Source organism: Tachypleus tridentatus, chromosome 11, assembly GCF_004210375.1.
Source record: "Tachypleus tridentatus isolate NWPU-2018 chromosome 11, ASM421037v1, whole genome shotgun sequence".
NCBI lineage: Eukaryota > Metazoa > Arthropoda > Merostomata > Xiphosura > Limulidae > Tachypleus > Tachypleus tridentatus.
The window spans coordinates 72,238,633-72,255,979 of record NC_134835.1 but is presented as its reverse complement, the minus strand read 5'-3'; the positions used below and the strand labels follow the sequence as shown (position 1 = coordinate 72,255,979).

The 17,347-nt window shown below is 33.8% G+C and overlaps 1 protein-coding gene across 9 annotated transcripts in view; it reads left to right on the top strand.

Moving 5' to 3' along the window:
- Positions 1–17,347, top strand: part of LOC143232446 (neuron navigator 3-like) — a 260,645-nt gene that overhangs the window by 120,879 nt on the left and 122,419 nt on the right. For 8 of the 9 annotated variants that reach the window (XR_013017532.1, XM_076467907.1, XM_076467906.1 and 5 more), the window contains one exon: positions 17,023–17,158. Coding sequence is in view for 8 of the 9 variants with exons in the window: in XM_076467907.1 (XP_076324022.1) it covers positions 17,023–17,158 (136 nt within the window). In the remaining variant the exon portion in view is untranslated. Of the gene's footprint in view, positions 1–5,327; positions 5,464–17,022; positions 17,159–17,347 lie in introns of those variants that run through there. The other variant, XM_076467911.1, reaches the window with a different exon arrangement.

The window sequence follows — 17,347 nt, the reverse complement described above, 5'->3', positions numbered from 1 at the left end:
AAAACAAAACAATGCACTTCTTATAATGTGAAAGCTGCTGTCAGGATGGTGGTTCTCTGGAAATACAGTCTATTTTTTACTTGATCTCCATCGGAAGAGAGGACGATGTAAGTTATGCAGAATTCATAATGTATTTGTTTCGTCGAAAAACATTTTTCATAAATTATTAAAAGTACAAACAAACTCAAGAGACGGGTTTTATGTATTTCGTAACCACTTCTGTGGAAGATTTAAACCGCTGTTTTTATAAGAAATGAAATTAAAAATGAAAGAAAAGTTATATATAAATAACAAAAGTTAAACTTTTATTTATAAATAAAGTTTAATCTTTTATAAAGGAACTCTAACGCGAACAGTACGAATACGCTAAAAATGTGAATCTCGTACATTTCTCAAAATTGTTAGAACGTCACATACACGTAATCAGTATTGTAACGTAGGCTGTGAACATTGCCTTGTAGTACCAGAAATAGTAAGACCCTTAAAACATGTATGCTTAGACAGTTAAAACTCTTAAGATGAGGCATATGCGTAGAAAACTTGTGCATGCAGTTTGGAACAAGGAGATACCAATAAGCAAAAACGTTTCATCGATCCATTTATTGTGCGTACATAATGGGATTTTCTGAAGTTGAAAATACCAGAACAGGAGATCAGCTCTAAACTGTGAGTCAAGCATCACTTATAAATCAATATTTTGACAGGCGATAAAACGCACTCTGGCTAAGTGCAGGAGTAAAGAAATAAAAAAAAACACGCAATTTCTATGCAAGCATTAACCATTATAAGTGAACTTGTTGTATACCATGGGTTGCCTAATGCCCTATGACATGGCCAGTAGAGTAATAAATAGTGCACAGTTACATCCAGTAAACTATACTTATGTATATGTAGGTTAACCGAATTCTTATCATGGGACTTACGGTATCAGTGCTTTCCTAAAAGAATTTTAACTTCGTCAGAAAAATATCACACGGAATTTTGATTTTTTAAATTGTTAATCCACTTTGAAATAATTAATATACAGACGTATCTCGTGTGACGTCATAATCCCAGGTGTTAGGGAAGCAAATTTTTTCTGTGTTAATAAACTCTCCGTGTAAATTTTAGACGTCGTCTAAAACAAACTTGTACAAGTACTTCCCTTACCGTGTAACAGGTTGGCAACTATACATTCACATTGCTCGGTGAATTGTGTGACGAGTGGTTCACATTAAAGCACAAAAATGAAAAACTTAGGCAGTAAATACGCTCCCCCAGTGGTAGAGCGATATGTCTGCGGACCCACAACGCTAGAATCCAAGTTTCGATACCCGTGATATACGAAACATCGAAAGCCTCTTGTGTAGTCGTCTTGCGCTTAACTTCAAACAAGCAGTAAAGACGCCACCTACTGTACTGTTGTCAGGAGGATGGATTTTAATAAATATTTTATTTAATTTCAACAGGACCAGGATAATGAAAAATATATTTGTTTTGTCAAAAAATTATTCACTATTATGTACATAATTGCTGTTTTTTATACTATGTGTGTGGGTGTGTATATATATATATATTAAATTTTCTTTTGTACATTTGTATACTCCACGTTTGTTCCATACCATTATATATTGTTATTTGCTGTTTCTTTTAGCTTTGTGAAAGTTATTTTCTCAAGATCTTCATTCAGCCAAATCGCTACTGTATTACCGTCGGTAAAATGTTTTGTTTTATCTTCTTTTCTAGTGTTTTTATCTTCTACGGTGTATCAGTTTTAAAATTCTCTCTGAAAATATCGACATCCTGTACTACTGCGAGCGCAGTTTGTGTTTAGTTTTCAGTAAATACATTGTTTCAAAATGTCATTTTCCATTGTAACAGTGACAGGAAATTTTCTTTTATTCCTTTTGTGAGATCAGGTGAATGTAGAACGAATGATCATTTTTATCAGAATTTGCTCTAACAGACAGGTTCCTATAGCGGGATTCAGTGTGTATTGTTGTTTCCAGCCAATGACAAGAGTCCTCTGAAGTAACAATACAAAGCAACCTGTCCTGTGTAGACTGAACGTGGTGGACGTGTATCACGTGTGTTGTAGGTGTTTATTTACCTGAACGTGTTCAAGCATACTTATACATTTTACACCTGGATTGTAAGTAAGCTTTATAACAGTGTTAACCACAAAAATGTTAACATAAATTGATGTACATACCAACACGAAACGCACAGAAAGTGTTATAAGAAAGTAACGTGCTCAACAAAAATGGAACTTGTCATATCAAAGTTATCAGAACGAGGTAAAGAATCTTTATTAGTTGTTGTTGTTTTTTACTTGATTTTGCAATAAAATCTCTATGCTAAGATTTTAAACCGGTAAACAATTCTGATATAAATAAGTTAGACATCGCAGATGAAGTGCTAGCATAGTTCGTAAAAAAATTCAATTAATAAATTTCCGGCTATTGAATATGTTCAGAGGCAAAGAACTAAACACTGATAGAATGGATGATAAAAGTTTTGTCAACACATTCTGTTCAGAAAGTGTGTGTCAAACCAAGACTAATTGGTCTTTTTCTTTTTTCCTCCTGTCTTGCGATTCTCTTTAGCCGTATAATTCAAACATAGTTTGAAACGGATAGTTAACTCACTGATATGTTTCATTGTTTGTTAATGTATCACGGTACGTGTGTTCAGAACGTAAGTAATTGACCACTTTTCTCCTACTTGAACTGATAACACGCCAAGAAATATTTCTTTGTTCTTTTTTCCCTCAGTTTTAAAAATATCTCGATGTTTTTGTTCAGTAATTTCTGTCAACACTCGAATATCAAGGCCGTATTTCGACCTACATGTGTGTTATATACAAATATAAAGTCTACGTTGAATGTCGTATTTAACTCGTATCTGAATAAACCCAATAGCTATCATAGAAACATGTAAGTTGAAACTGTAAAACAGTATTGTTTATGTCTAGAGCCAGTAATTCACAATATCAACAATGTTCTTACCTATCATGTTTGTTCATGAATAACAATTGTTTGTTAAGTCTAGAACCAGTACTTCACAATATCAACAATGTTCTTACCTATCATGTTATTCATGAATAACAATTGTTTGTTAAGTCTAGAACCAGTACTTCACAATATCAACAATGTTCTTTTGTATCATGTTATTCATGAATAACAATTGTTTGTTAAGTCTAGAGCCAGTACTTCACAATATCAACAATGTTCTTACCTATCATGTTATTCATGAATAACAATTGTTTGTTAAGTCTAGAACCAGTACTTCATAATATCAACAATGTTCTTACCTATCATGTTATTCATGAATAACAATTGTTTGTTAAGTCTAGAACCAGTACTTCATAATATCAACAATGTTCTTACCTATCATGTTATTCATGAATAACAATTGTTTGTTAAGTCTAGAACCAGTACTTCACAATATCAACAATGTTCTTACCTATCATGTTTGTTCATGAATAACAATTGTTTAAGTCTAGAACCAGTACTTCACAATATCAACAATGTTCTTATGTATCAAGTTATTCATGAATAACAATTGTTTGTTAAGTCTAGAACCAGTACTTCACAATATCAACAATGTTCTTACCTATCATGTTATTCATGAATAACGATTGTTTGTTAAGTCTAGAACCAGTACTTCACAATATCAACAATGTTCTTATGTATCATGTTATTCATGAACAAATTTTGTTTTATTCTGATACAGCTTTTACAATACAAGTATGGGCATCCCAAGTTATTTAGAAGTTTACTGTACGTTTTCACCTACTAATTACCATAGAAGCTACTGTCTCTAGCGAATTAAGAATATGTTATCGTTCTATTTGTACCTTTTTTTAAATCGGTATCCGAAAAAAGTTTACAGTCCTTTCAGCAATATTAACTTCCGATCAGAATAAACTGTGTATACTTTGTGCAGAACCAAAAGCCAACGGTTGTATCTACAGTTATTAGAACAAATAGAAGTATGTAAACTTCATGTCTTTTAGATCGTAAGACTGTTCAATGTCTTATTACGAAATTACGTTGAAAAATATTAGCAGTTTCTACAAACACAGTAAGTATGATTATTATTCTTACGCTTAACTCGGTAAGCCACCATTCCTTCGTTTGTCAATGCTCAAGGGCTAAGCCTTTGAGTTAACGTAGCTGTTCCGCTTGAGTGTGTGTTCTTTTTGATAATTACCCCTTTTGCGTTTCTTGTAGCTGCACCCTGTCGGCAGTTCATGTAGTTACAATGATAAGAGACTATACCACGTGAAACAAGCTGTAGATCCTTGGCAGGTAAGGCCATCAACAACAATGGGCCAATAACCGTTCTTCTTCATTCAGATATAATAACCCTGAATATATATATGTGTATACATGTGTGCATGTATACCAGTCTTTAGCGAGAGAGTAAAACTAAAGGGACGAATTCTGGCATTCTACCTCCTCAAGGTTGTGTTTACTGGTGGTTTCTATTCTTTCAACGTAACAATAATCAGGGGTGTGAAATACCTGTTGGGCTACAAGCCCTGAAGATAGAACGGTTGACAAAGTATGAAAGTGAATTTTCGTACATCTCCGACCACCGAATATTCAAGCTATCAAGTAACGAATGCAACATTTGTAGTTCAATACCAGTTGAACTGTGATTGTATTTAACAAGTGATAAAGAGTGGCCGACAGACCAACCGTCTCTATCATTGAACATTTGGAACTGGAATGCCCCATAACAACTGTCGTGTTTTACCTATGATATCTCACTGTAATTAATCAGGTTTATTTGAATGCTTGTGCTTGAGAAGTACTTCGTGTTTTGTTTTTTTTCTTGTCTATTTTTACATAAAACATATGCTGTACGTTTCATGCAGTAATTATTTTTAGGTTCGTGAAAACAGTTGAATTGCATAAATATCTTTTAGCTTGTTTTATTAACCAAATATAATATCTGAAAAACAGTAAATTAAATTGGAAATATCATATGTTTGCATCTATACATATCAATTATAATTGGATGTTATACGTTAGTATGGCAGGTATGGTGTTCCTCTGGTCGCGCAAACTTTAAATTCCACGTTTTTGTATGATGAACTTAACAATGACAATTGTATAATTGTCAATCAGACAGTTCGTACCCTAATTCTTGTTTGAACACGATATTGTTGATGATAAAGCTAATCGTGTATATTCCGTGAACAAGTACACAGTATTGTTGTCGATCGTGGAGCTAATACCGTTCATCATACTAATCTGTTGTGTTAATCATGGATTTATTTCTTCTCATCTTTTGAAGCTTATGAACTTATACGAAATCTTATTGGTTATGTATTGGATACAGCATTCCTTGTAAAATTACTATTATTGTTGGTCAAGGATCGTATGCAGTACAAACAGTTTTGAATCTATGCGTTAACTATATTTATCTGCAGCTATTTGATAATGGTACTAGCAACTGCGTGCAGAGTACAAGGTAAGACAATCGATAATCTGTTTTCCACTTTTCTATTCTTTCTGTATTTACCTTAAGAAAGTAGCTCTTTATAATCTCTGAACCTAGAATATAAATTGCAAAATTGTTATATATAAGTTAATTATGAATGCAGAATACGTCACATTTTTTAAGCCAAACGAACCGTTAACACATATTTCTTAGTCACAATTATTTAGTTTCATATTCCTGTTTCAAGGTTTAACATTGTAACACAGTTTTTGTTGTTGTTACCTATCTTTGTCTAAATTACATCTTCCAGCAGTTATATTAATAACTTTTACCAGGTAGTTGAAATGAGAAGGATATTCAGCATTGTTTATATGTTTATTTCCTTGAAATTCTAGTCATTTCTCATATTTTGTTGTTGTTTTTGAATTTCGCGGAAAATGTTACTCAAGGGCTATCTGCGCTAGCCATCCCTAATTTCGCAATGTAAGACTACAGAGAAGGCAGCTAGTCATCACCACCCACCGCCAACTTTTGGGCTACTCTTTTACCAAAGAATAGTGGGATTGACCGTGACATTATAACGCCCACACGGCTGAAAGGGCGAGCAGGTTTGGTGCGACCGGGATTCGAACCCGCGCCCCTAGGATTGCGAGTCGAACGCCTTAAGACACCTGGCCATGCTGGGTCTTTTCTCAGAATTAATTCTTTGTTTTTGATTGCTGAGTAATACAGATGACTTATCTATCCTCAAACTATATGTGAAAGTATTCATTTGAGAAATCGTTTGTGATAAACGAAATTTCATTATAATAAAACCTCGAAGTTATACAGGGTGTTCGGAAAGTCACTGTGCAGTTTTGTAATCATATTTTATTCAGTCTATTTCAAGCCAGCAACTGATAGCAGTGTTTAGAAACAAAATAAGAAGGATCCAAGCCTGTATCTATATTGAAACACGTCTATTAATAAATATATAAGTGCAAAGTGGCTTTCCGAACACCATGTAGTTAGAACTAAATCAGTTTTGTAGTGGTCGTAACTGGTAAAGAGATCTGAGTCTTGCTGATGGTACTTTTGTACTTCATGACCAGGACGGAATATAACAGTTTTAATTTTCTTGGAAACTAGCACTGATGTGTAAACGATAATTTATAAAAATGTGTATCGTACTGTATTTCGAAATGCAACCAAGGCTCGTGAGCAGTTACCACAACATTTAGTGTTTCAAGATATCTTTGGCAAGAACTGAGAACTTACTATGTATGCAGCCAAGCCGATTAACTGTATTTACTTACAAACAAACATTTTGTCTTACTGCACATGTTAATTAATTATCTTCCTGTAATGTTGATCAAGTTGTTTCCTGACTTATGTTCTAATAGCTACAACACTTATAGTTTAGTTTCATTATATTATCATTGTTTTATTACTTAGTCGAACAATACCAACGTGAAAAATGTCTTAAAGGCATATTTATTGTTGCGTGGCCGTAAACTAACTCTCAAACTATGGTAAATAACCACGTAACCATACATAAACTGATGGCAGGTGCATAAACTAATATTCAAGTTATCATAAACAAGCACACAGCCTGACATAAACTAATATATATCTCAGCATAAACTGATGCGATAAACTCTTTATAAGGACAGTAACAAATGTTAGACGCTTATTTAATTATTTGAGAATTATTTATTACTAACTGGAGTACTCATTCCCGAGAAGGAAGTTACGAAAATTCATGATTACTGAAAGGCTATATTAAGACATGAAAAGTTGCTTCCCTTGTATATTGTAAAAAAAAAAAAAAAAAAATGCAAAAACGCCCATAACAACTGAAAAACACAAAATATGAACTACATCTTTGTATGCATATCCCCATGGACCCAATGAACCTCCAAACCAAATTTTGGAAAGATCCATCAGGAAAGTCGTAGTTAAAAAAAACAAATTAACCGAAAAACATCCATAAGAATAGCAAAACACAAAACCGAAGAATTGTTCGTGCTCCTGCGTGGACCTAGTTAACTTCCACACCAATTTCGTGTAAATCCATCCACATTCTGTGGAGTAGTTATGTAGACAAGACAAGAGATACTGCTACTATATTTATATAGATCAAAGGCAAAAAAACCAACAGATACACAAACAACCCTAGAGGATCGACTGTCTAACTGCTATTGTAATGTTGCTGTACTTTAGACTGTCTTATCTCAAAACCTTAAGTAAATCATTTCTATTTAAATAAACCAACATTTCAAACAAAACATAAGTTTCTCACAGCACAAAACTATCTAATTGGATGAATAAGATGCATTCATCTTTCCGCCCTGTAGAAAATTTATTAAAATGGAACTTGAATTTGTGAATGGCATTCTCAACTGTTTAAATGGAAAATCTTGTAACACAGTTACTCGCTTAATATTTTGTTAGTATGTTCCTAAGATGTAAGAAAAGAAGAAAGGTTGGTCAGCGTTTAAATCTGTTAATTCTATAGTTAACTTAGCTAATTTGATTCTGGTCTTAAAATTTTCAGTTTACATTTCACGTGATCGGTTTTGGCATTTAACAGTTGGATTCTTCAACTCCCAGTTGGTTTATTGCCATTTTATTATGATATATATTTTTATTATTGGATTCGCCAGTTTAAAGAACTTGAACAATAAAGCTTTTCAGAGCAACACTCCGTCTTGTTAAGATGAACATTTGGAGAGACGTAAAAACAGAGTTAGAGACCGTAATTCTGTTAAATATCTCATGTTTAGCCAGGAAAGTTACAGTGTCGGTGTTGTATTTTTATGTTGCAATCTTCTGTTTGCATTTCACTTCTTATTAAAGACAGATTTTGGCAGAAAAATGAACTATTCCAGTTGTGAGGTAGTGTATTTAAAACTGTTAAAAAAAAACAGTGAAATCAGTGCGTTCTACAATAACCCATTTGTTTGGATCCGAAAACTTAAATTCAAAGTTCGTTACATATAATCGTCGTAAAACATGGTTTGGTCTTCATAACACCTTTCTAACACAGGGAAAGCCAGTATCAGAACAAACGTTCGCATACAGTTTCCAATTTTACTCCTTTGATAATTCATATTTTATTTCTTGTGGCAGCAGGCCAGTATTCAGAATACTATCGCTTTGATTTTTAGAGCAGTTGAATATATATGACTTTTAACAAGTTGCAACACTAAGGATATTTATCTATTAAGGAAGTTAGGCATAATATATTACAGGGGCTGTTCATCATGTTATACGGTGTGATAATAATGCAACCTTAGTGTCGGTAGTAGAGACAATTAGCGTTCCAGCCTCGTGCGCACGTAGAGATCAGAAGGTTGACTTTCCTGTGATCAACTGGGGCACATTTTGAAGGTCGTGGGAACAACGTAGCTAGGCTAGGCTTAACAGAGTGGAATATTACGTTGTTGTGTCAGCGGAACGTGCGTTCGATGTGATTAACAAGGTACGTCAGGGAACAAAAAACAAAACAAAAAATCAACTCTTCCAATTTTGAACCAGCATTATGTTTTTTCCTTTAATATTTGAAGCATGAACAAAGTAATTTATGAAATGTTGTTTCAGTGTAGCACGATATAAACTTATTACACGCTTGGTAACAGTTAGCCTTAAGGTCGAAATCCTAAGAAGTCGATCGAAGAGTATACAACTTCGAAACTTCGTATAAGAGCAAGCTTGCCAGCGTTCAAATTTTAATATGAAAGCTCGCTCAATAACCAGACTCGTGTATTTTTATATTTTAGAAGACGGGAAGTATCCATATGCGGCTTTGTTACAACTGATTAAAGAAGCTTGTGCGTCGTATGTTGTTTTATTGTCACCATTGTAGATTCTACTATGAACGATACAGTGTTTTAACAACAATAAAGCTTATTTCTTAATATTCGCGTGTAGTATCGTCCTTGATTTTTACTGATTTAAATACTAGAAAATAATTGTTAACCATTTCATTTTTAGTCATCACCTTTTTATTGACACGCTAATAGAACTCGTGAATATGCTCTGCACCATAATAAGCTGTGAGCACGTTACAAAAATGACAGTCAATTCTGCTATCCAGTAAATAAGAGATGTGTAGGCATGGAGTGCTGCTGATTAGTTCTCTCCCTGTTGTCAACAGTTCTAACTAAGGACGGCTGTACTTAACGGGCCATTTAGTTAGTGTGCCATTCGAGTTCAAAGTATCAAATATGTATTTATATACTCGTTGTGATATTCTGCTAAAATTAACGTGAAAATTGTCTTTTTTTTAACCTTTTTTGTCTGACTCCGCTCCATCAGCATTAATTTCACGTTGAAACTCTATTTAACCCGTAATTTCTGTTGAAATTCAACTGTATTTTTTTCACTTCAAGCAGCTGCAGTGCGTGGAAGAAAGATCTGTTTGCACATTACATTGAATGTTGCGCGTCACACCAAAAATGCTCGCTCTTTCAGCCGTGAGGGTGTTATAATGTGACGGTCAATCACACTATTCGTTGATAAAAGAGTATCCCACGAGTTAGCGGTGAGTGGTGATGACTAGCTGCCTTCCCTCTAAGTCTTATACTGCAAAATTGGGGACGGCTAGCGCAGATAGCTTTCGTGTAGCTTTCCGCGAAATTCAAACCAAAGCAAACATTGAATGTCTAGTGACAATACAAACGTTTAAATTCTTTGTTTCTCAACCAACTCCAACCAAAACTTAAAATATTATTATATATCAACAACAAGAAAAGATCGTTATCCATAACATTTTCTATGATTAAAATTAATTAACCTCTGAATTAGTTCTGATAAAACTTTGTAACTCTGTTATATCGTTACAATAGAACCGTTTCGTAACAGCTACTCTAAATGTATCCGAGCAATCTATTTAATTAACCGGGATGAAGATTTGTAATAACCCCTTTATGTTGATACAATAGATCTCTTCCACAAATGTCACTGTAAATGTAGCCGAGCGATTTGATTAACTGAGATGAAACGTACTAACAGTAAGGTTATAGACCAGGTGTTGTGATGTAGGTAGCTGTTTGATTATCATTTTTACAAGTTTGTTCTCATATTTCGTAAAATGTTTTAGTGAGTGACACTTTGTTCCGTGCTAATTTCAGGGTCATACTTCTCATTGTAGCTTCTAAACACATTCTTCTGTGTATACGACTGTTATGATTTGTGTCCATACGTAGAATTGTCATATCTTTCCGTAGGGTTCTTGGTGCGTGTATGTGTGTATTTCCCTCGTCACATTAGGCTTGTCTTGTAATAAAGTTTACGTTTGATATATTTATGGACTTAAGCTTGTCTTGTCGTAAAGTTTACGTTTAATATATTTATGGACTTAGACTTGTTTTGTAGTGAGGTATACGTTTAATATATTTATGAACTTAGACTTGTTTTGTAGTGAGGTATACGTTTAATATATTTATGGACTTAGGCTTGTCTTGTAGTGAGGTATACGTTTGATACACTTATGGACTTAGGCGTGTATTGTAGTAAAGTTTACGTTTGATATTTATTGACTTAGGCTTGTCTTGTCGTGAGGTATACGTTTAATATATTTATGGACTTAGACTTGTTTTGTAGTGAGGTATACGTTTAATATATTTATGAACTTAGACTTGTTTTGTAGTGAGGTATACGTTTAATATATTTATGGACTTAGGCTTGTCTTGTAGTGAGGTATACGTTTAATATATTTATGGACTTAGGCTTGTCTTGTAGTGAGGTATACGTTTAATATATTTATGGACTTAAGCTTGTCTTGTAGTGAGGTATATTTTTAATATACTTATTGATCGCTGACTTTATTTTCATTCTGAATTCTTTTTTCTGCTACCATTAGACCGTAAATTGTGTCTTCTATGGCTCTGGCTATATCTAACATGGATATTTTATGGTGTGTTAGGCCGAAGTTTAATTATTTACTTAAAACACTTCCTTTTGGTTCCGTTAATGGTTGTTTATTTAAGTTTATTACTCTAAGTTTGAGAGTTTCTATGCTGCTGAAAAGTTTCTTAGTTTGAAAACAAACGAGTGAATTTAGTTTCTTGACGTGAACTTCCACAGCACGTGTGTGTTAACTGTTTTGTTTATTCTAAAGTAGAAGCTGCTAATACTATTGTATGCGTTATTTTTGTCATCATGTTTGATCTTTTGTTAGAGTAAATTTCTAAGTTTCTGAGATGGATTTTGACAAAGTGGCGTTTTGAAAGGTAATTTGATTTTAAAATATTTAGGAATTAATATTGCAAATATTACACTTCGATTCTGTAACTTCTAAAGTTATAGAACTGCAATAATTCTATAGTCATGCAAGACGAAAATTCTCATTTTTGCGTGTGTTTCTCGGTTATTCTACCTATTAGTACATTATTACTCAAACATTATTATAGTATTTGTCCAATAGTTATGATATGATTAATTTCATGATTTCGTTTACTTTTAGCAACTGAAAAATATCCTCATAATTTTACAACTTTAACCTCCAAATGACATTATCATGATTTGATACTTGACATGTTTTTGGCTTGTGTATAACATCCCCATGATTTGATTTAGTTTTATCTTTTGCATTGTACTCTCATAATTTGACTAGATTTATTTTTCGAATCAACTGTCACGGCCCTCTACAGTTTCAATTTGTTACTAAAATATATTATCTAAAAATATAAAAAAATTGACACATTTTAACACCAAAAGTGGAGGTGATTTTATCGCGTAGATGTAAAACAAAATATTTTTTTCTCATTGAAGATTGAAACTGCTTTATTTTCAGATATATTTTATGCCATATAAAAATTACACAAACTGTTTAATTTAAATTATTCTGTACGTTTGGCGGGCACGCACGTATATCAACTTCACGCGCGAGTTAAGCAAACGTACAATCACCTATTAATTCATTGTTACTATAACAGGAAGTTCTTAATAGCTAGCTAAATCATTGTTTCTTTCTCCTGGTCCGCATATATTAATATTTTATTAGTGAAATTTGACATTACCCTCTCATACAAATACGATTAATATCACATATATGGTGTAATACGACTTACACACTTACATATGTTATTTTTAGTACCAAACATTTATTCTGCTTTTCTTCCCAAAATAGAGCAGAAGACTACTTGGAGGGGTCACCTGTGTTAACTACACGCATCACTGTACAGTAGTGTATCGTCTATTAGTCCGTGAATAGACACTAAAATGACGTAATTTGTATTGTTATGACATCAGTAAAACATGCGCATGACATTAATCACGAGAAGAATTATGTACTCTGTTGACTACATCACAGTATAGCGTATAAACTTTAAAAGGAAGAAATATAAATATTTGTTACTCTTAATTTTGTTTCTTTTTATTGTTGAAGCAGAATATTTTCAGAGAACCTGCCGAGTTAAATTTAGTATATTGTTGTTAAATAAACTGTTTTCTGGCTAAAAGACTCAAAAACATTATTCACTGCTCTCGTAGGCATTATTTACTTATGTATATATATATATATGTATATGACGTGAGATCAACGATCTAATAGTGCAGAGCAACTAACTGAAAAGCTCAGTTAATTAGATAGTAGTGCAAAGGTAAGAAGTGCAACCGTTTGAAACTGAGTGTGCAAGCTAGTATATAGTTTATAATACTAGAAAGCACACATTTTAGCTTTTGTTCAATCAAGATAACTCCTAGGAAGGGTACCGGTGCCAGGTGTGGCGTTCATTTTGTTAGTCCAAAGACGTTTTTGGAATGGTGGGTGGGTGTCATTCGTTGACACCAAGATAAAAATTTAAATTTCTACCAAACTCTTAAAAACGAGAAAATTAATGAAGTAAGAAGTTTTACACACTCTCTGGGGGCACACCCAAGAACCCCCAATGAAGCCCCAATGGCGAAACGTGAGCTGAAGTAATATATGTATTATTATCTGGATAGTTGGGATCGTTTTTTTGCTTTGTTTTTTTGTTGTTTTATTGCCTAACTCTCTAAAAGTGTAAGTTTCATGGAGAGCAGACGTTAGAAAACTGGCAAATTTTCGTCATGGACAAGTATACAGAAAAACATAAGACGCTTAACTATACTAGAAACATACTTCAGAAGAAATAAAAATATCCTCTTTATATAGGAGTCATTTTTTACTATGAAATGAAAAGAGGAACAAATCAAATAGATTTAACGTGAGACAGAATATGACAATTCTGAGTTGTAATGTATTCTAAAGACGGCAGGTATGGATATTAAAACTTTAATTAAAATAAAGTACAGAACCACATTTCGACCTTCTTAGGTCATCTTTATTGCCCTGAAGATGACCTAAGAAGGCCGAAATGTTGTATGGGAAAACAGGAAAAAACAAAAATTCACATAACAGTTTAGATCGAACCAGTGGTAGCGTGCCGAACTGTGGATACGAAATTTCATAATTCTTGCACTGTTACCATTCAAAAATTAAATCGTGTTCTGCACTTTGTGGCCCTGGACGCATTATAAGAGTGACAGTGAAATTCCATTGTTCTTTTAGAGTAATTTAAGAGGTGGAAATGGTAGTACTGACTAGATGTCTTCACTCTTGTCTATCGCTTCAATATTACTGAAGACAAGCGTAGACAATCCTCGAATAGCTTTATATCAACAAAAAAAAGAAACAAAAACCAGAATATAGTCCGCCTAATGCCCTTCAGTGTTATGTTGTGTTCTAACATTTCGGTTTCTATACGCGTATACAAACGTTTTGTGCTACTGGGCTAATTGCATTTTATTTTGTCATGATAAATCACACTGTACCGTAAGAAGACGAGCAGATGGAAATTTTCCTAGAGATTTACGCACAAGAAATTAAGACATCTGAATTTACATACAGTTGGTAACCGTGCGTTCAGTCTAATCTTTCGCTAAAACAGCAACATAAATCATGAAGATCTACCTGAACACAGACATCTTCCGAAACAGCCAGACCCTTCAAATCAGTGTTTAGACAGCGAATATTTGTAAAACTGTGCGTAGGCAGAATTTGCAGTGAGAAAAACCAGACATGTAGATAGGTTTAGGCTTCGAAAATAGCTGAATTAACTTGTGCAAGTAAGAACACGTGCTTAGAGAAACAAGCAGTAGATCACAATGTAATAGATGGATTTTTAAGGAGAGTTTCGCAACCCTACATGTCGCCGCTTCGTTTAAACATCTTGAAACCCACGCAAAGACAGGTATACCATTGTCTATGACAGAGAAACCAAGCAATTACACTCTTCGTTTAGAATTGTTGTCTTTCCTTCTTCAAATATCTTATTTATATATAATATATATATACCATATTACTTCGAATTTAAGATGCACATTTTTTCGAACTGAAAATTAGGGTGCGTCTTAAATTCGAGGTATTATTTTTCACTCTTCGAAAGTCTTGAAAACATCATTTTTCTCGAAGAACAAAAATTTTCGAAAAAATTCCTGCATCAACAAATAGAATAGGCTTTTAAAAAGATGTTTGTTTTTGAATTTCGCGCAAAGCTATTCGAGGGCTATCTGCACTAGCCGTCCTTAATTTAGCAGTGTAAGACTAGAGGGAAGGTAGTTAGTCATCACCACCCACCGCCAACTCTTGGGCTACTCTTTTACCAACCAATAGTGGGATTGACCGTAACGTTATAACGCCCCACGGCTGAAAGATTACAAGTCGGACGCCTTATCCCACCTGGCCATGGCGGGCCTAAATTCTTATTTTTGGTGGCGCCAAAGATTTTCTATTATGCTTTTTAAGAATTTCACTAAACTGAATGGCAACGTTTATGAAATATCTTAAAAGTGCATGAGATAGTACTAAGCATAATGTTTCATTTGCATAGCGCTATTCTTATAGAACTGACAGACGGGCATTGCTCGTAAAATATTTGCTCTCAGCCTGTGGGAAATCTAAACTGACATCGACCGAAAACTTCATTCATTACGCATACATGTGTGTACTTATTTTATTATTCCTGTGTTAAAAAAAATCACTAACGAAGAGGCTAATCACCTTTATTTTTTGTCAATGTCAGTGTTAAGGAAGCGGCTTACATAAAGCAACATGTTCATGTCATTAATACTGAAACTTATTAATCCAGTTCACCATCGTTTTATAGAGGGTAATGAAATCATTTTCACTCCAGTATAATGATTCCCATTTCTTTAAAAGTATCAATAAAAAGTGTATTGCACACACAAAAAAAAGTGAATTTATATTGCCTGAATGATATGCGTGATAATATTCATTTGTTGTTAAGCCCAGAATATATAGTCTGTTGCGTAACAACAGCAAGTAACGAAACCTGATTTTGAGCATTCAAAACTAAGGTACTAGGGGTCTGCATTAAAACCACTCGTTGAGCTATCAGGTACTCGCAAACACTTATGAATAAAAAATGTGAAATCAGTTCTGTTTTAAAATTATAATTATGCGAGCTAGTGATGTTAATGTGCATTCTGATTTTTGTTTTCAACATGTGTATATTAATATATATACTCCAAATACGCTACTGCTATTGTGTTACTTTGAAATAATCACAAATCTTATTCTGATAGAAACTTCTTGCACGTGTAATTAATATTCGAAGGTAATCGTTATCAAATACATGTAAAAAAACAAAATGCCTTCTTTGCAGTTTCATTATATGCGAAGTTATGAATGTCACGTCCAGACGAGAGCTGGAAGTTGTTTCGGAGGTTATAGTATTTAAGCGAAAACACCCGCACTTAAAAAACGTATATGCAGAGTGGTTAATGTGCTTTCTAATTGTGTTCGCTTTACAATTTCTTTACAAAATAAACATCTCATTTCAGTTTTATATTTAGTATTTCAGTAAATGATTATTTAAAATTTGTGTTACAAGGTGAAAACTGAGAGCGTGCTTAGATTCGAACCGTCTAATGTGTTTACCTACCAGACACTTTAACCAACTGCATTTCGTTTATTAAGGTATTTACGCTGTACAGGCAAACTGTGTGTGACAAGATGGAAAACAGGAGCGCGGAATGATTCGAAATTAGTATAATTTCAGTTTTCGTTTCCTCTGGAAATTTCTAACGTTACGTCACAGTGTGTGACCCTTAACACTTGTACTGGCCCGGCATGGCCAGGTGGTTAAGGCACTCGACTCGTAATCCTAGGGTCGCGGGTTCGAATCCCCGTCCCAGCAAATACGCTCATCTCTTTCAGCCGGCCATGGTAGCGTTATAGTGTTACAGTCAATCCCACTATTCGTTGGTAAAAGAGTAGCCCATAAATTTAGGCTTAGTTGTTCCTGCAATAACGAAAATTTAAAAGTATTCAATCCCAATTACACACTGTAATCCAAACAAAATACACTAAATTAACTACGTTAAACAATATTCCTCTTATTAAATCTCTTGAAAGGTCAACGATAAATGTATAGGCTTACAACTCCAAAATCCTACGTTCGACCAGTTGTGGTATACAGATCGTTTATAACCTACTAAATAGTTAAGTGTTAAAGCAGACAAATAAACTTCTTCTCAAAGACAAGGTTATGTTATATTACACAAATATTTGTGTGACATTAATTAATATAAATTATATTGTTTGCTTGTATTTGATAGCAGTCGGAAGTCTTGTCCTTAAAGCACCATCTGCTGATAGTTCAAGATCTGGCTCACCTCACGGATCATTTATACCTCAGCCACGAGGTGGCGTAGTAACACGGGAGAGAAGTAGTACTGACCGAAGTCAGTCCAGGTTAGATTTTGGTTTCCAAGCTTTTTAGTTGTACAATTCACATTATACGATTTTTGAACTGATTTAAAATATGTAGTGTTTGCTGTTATGTGCATTACAACCTATTTTTAAACAAAAATTGAACTGTAGTTTTTGCAATATTCAATGATGTTAATAATCAACCAAGAAAAGTTACACTTAAATGCAACA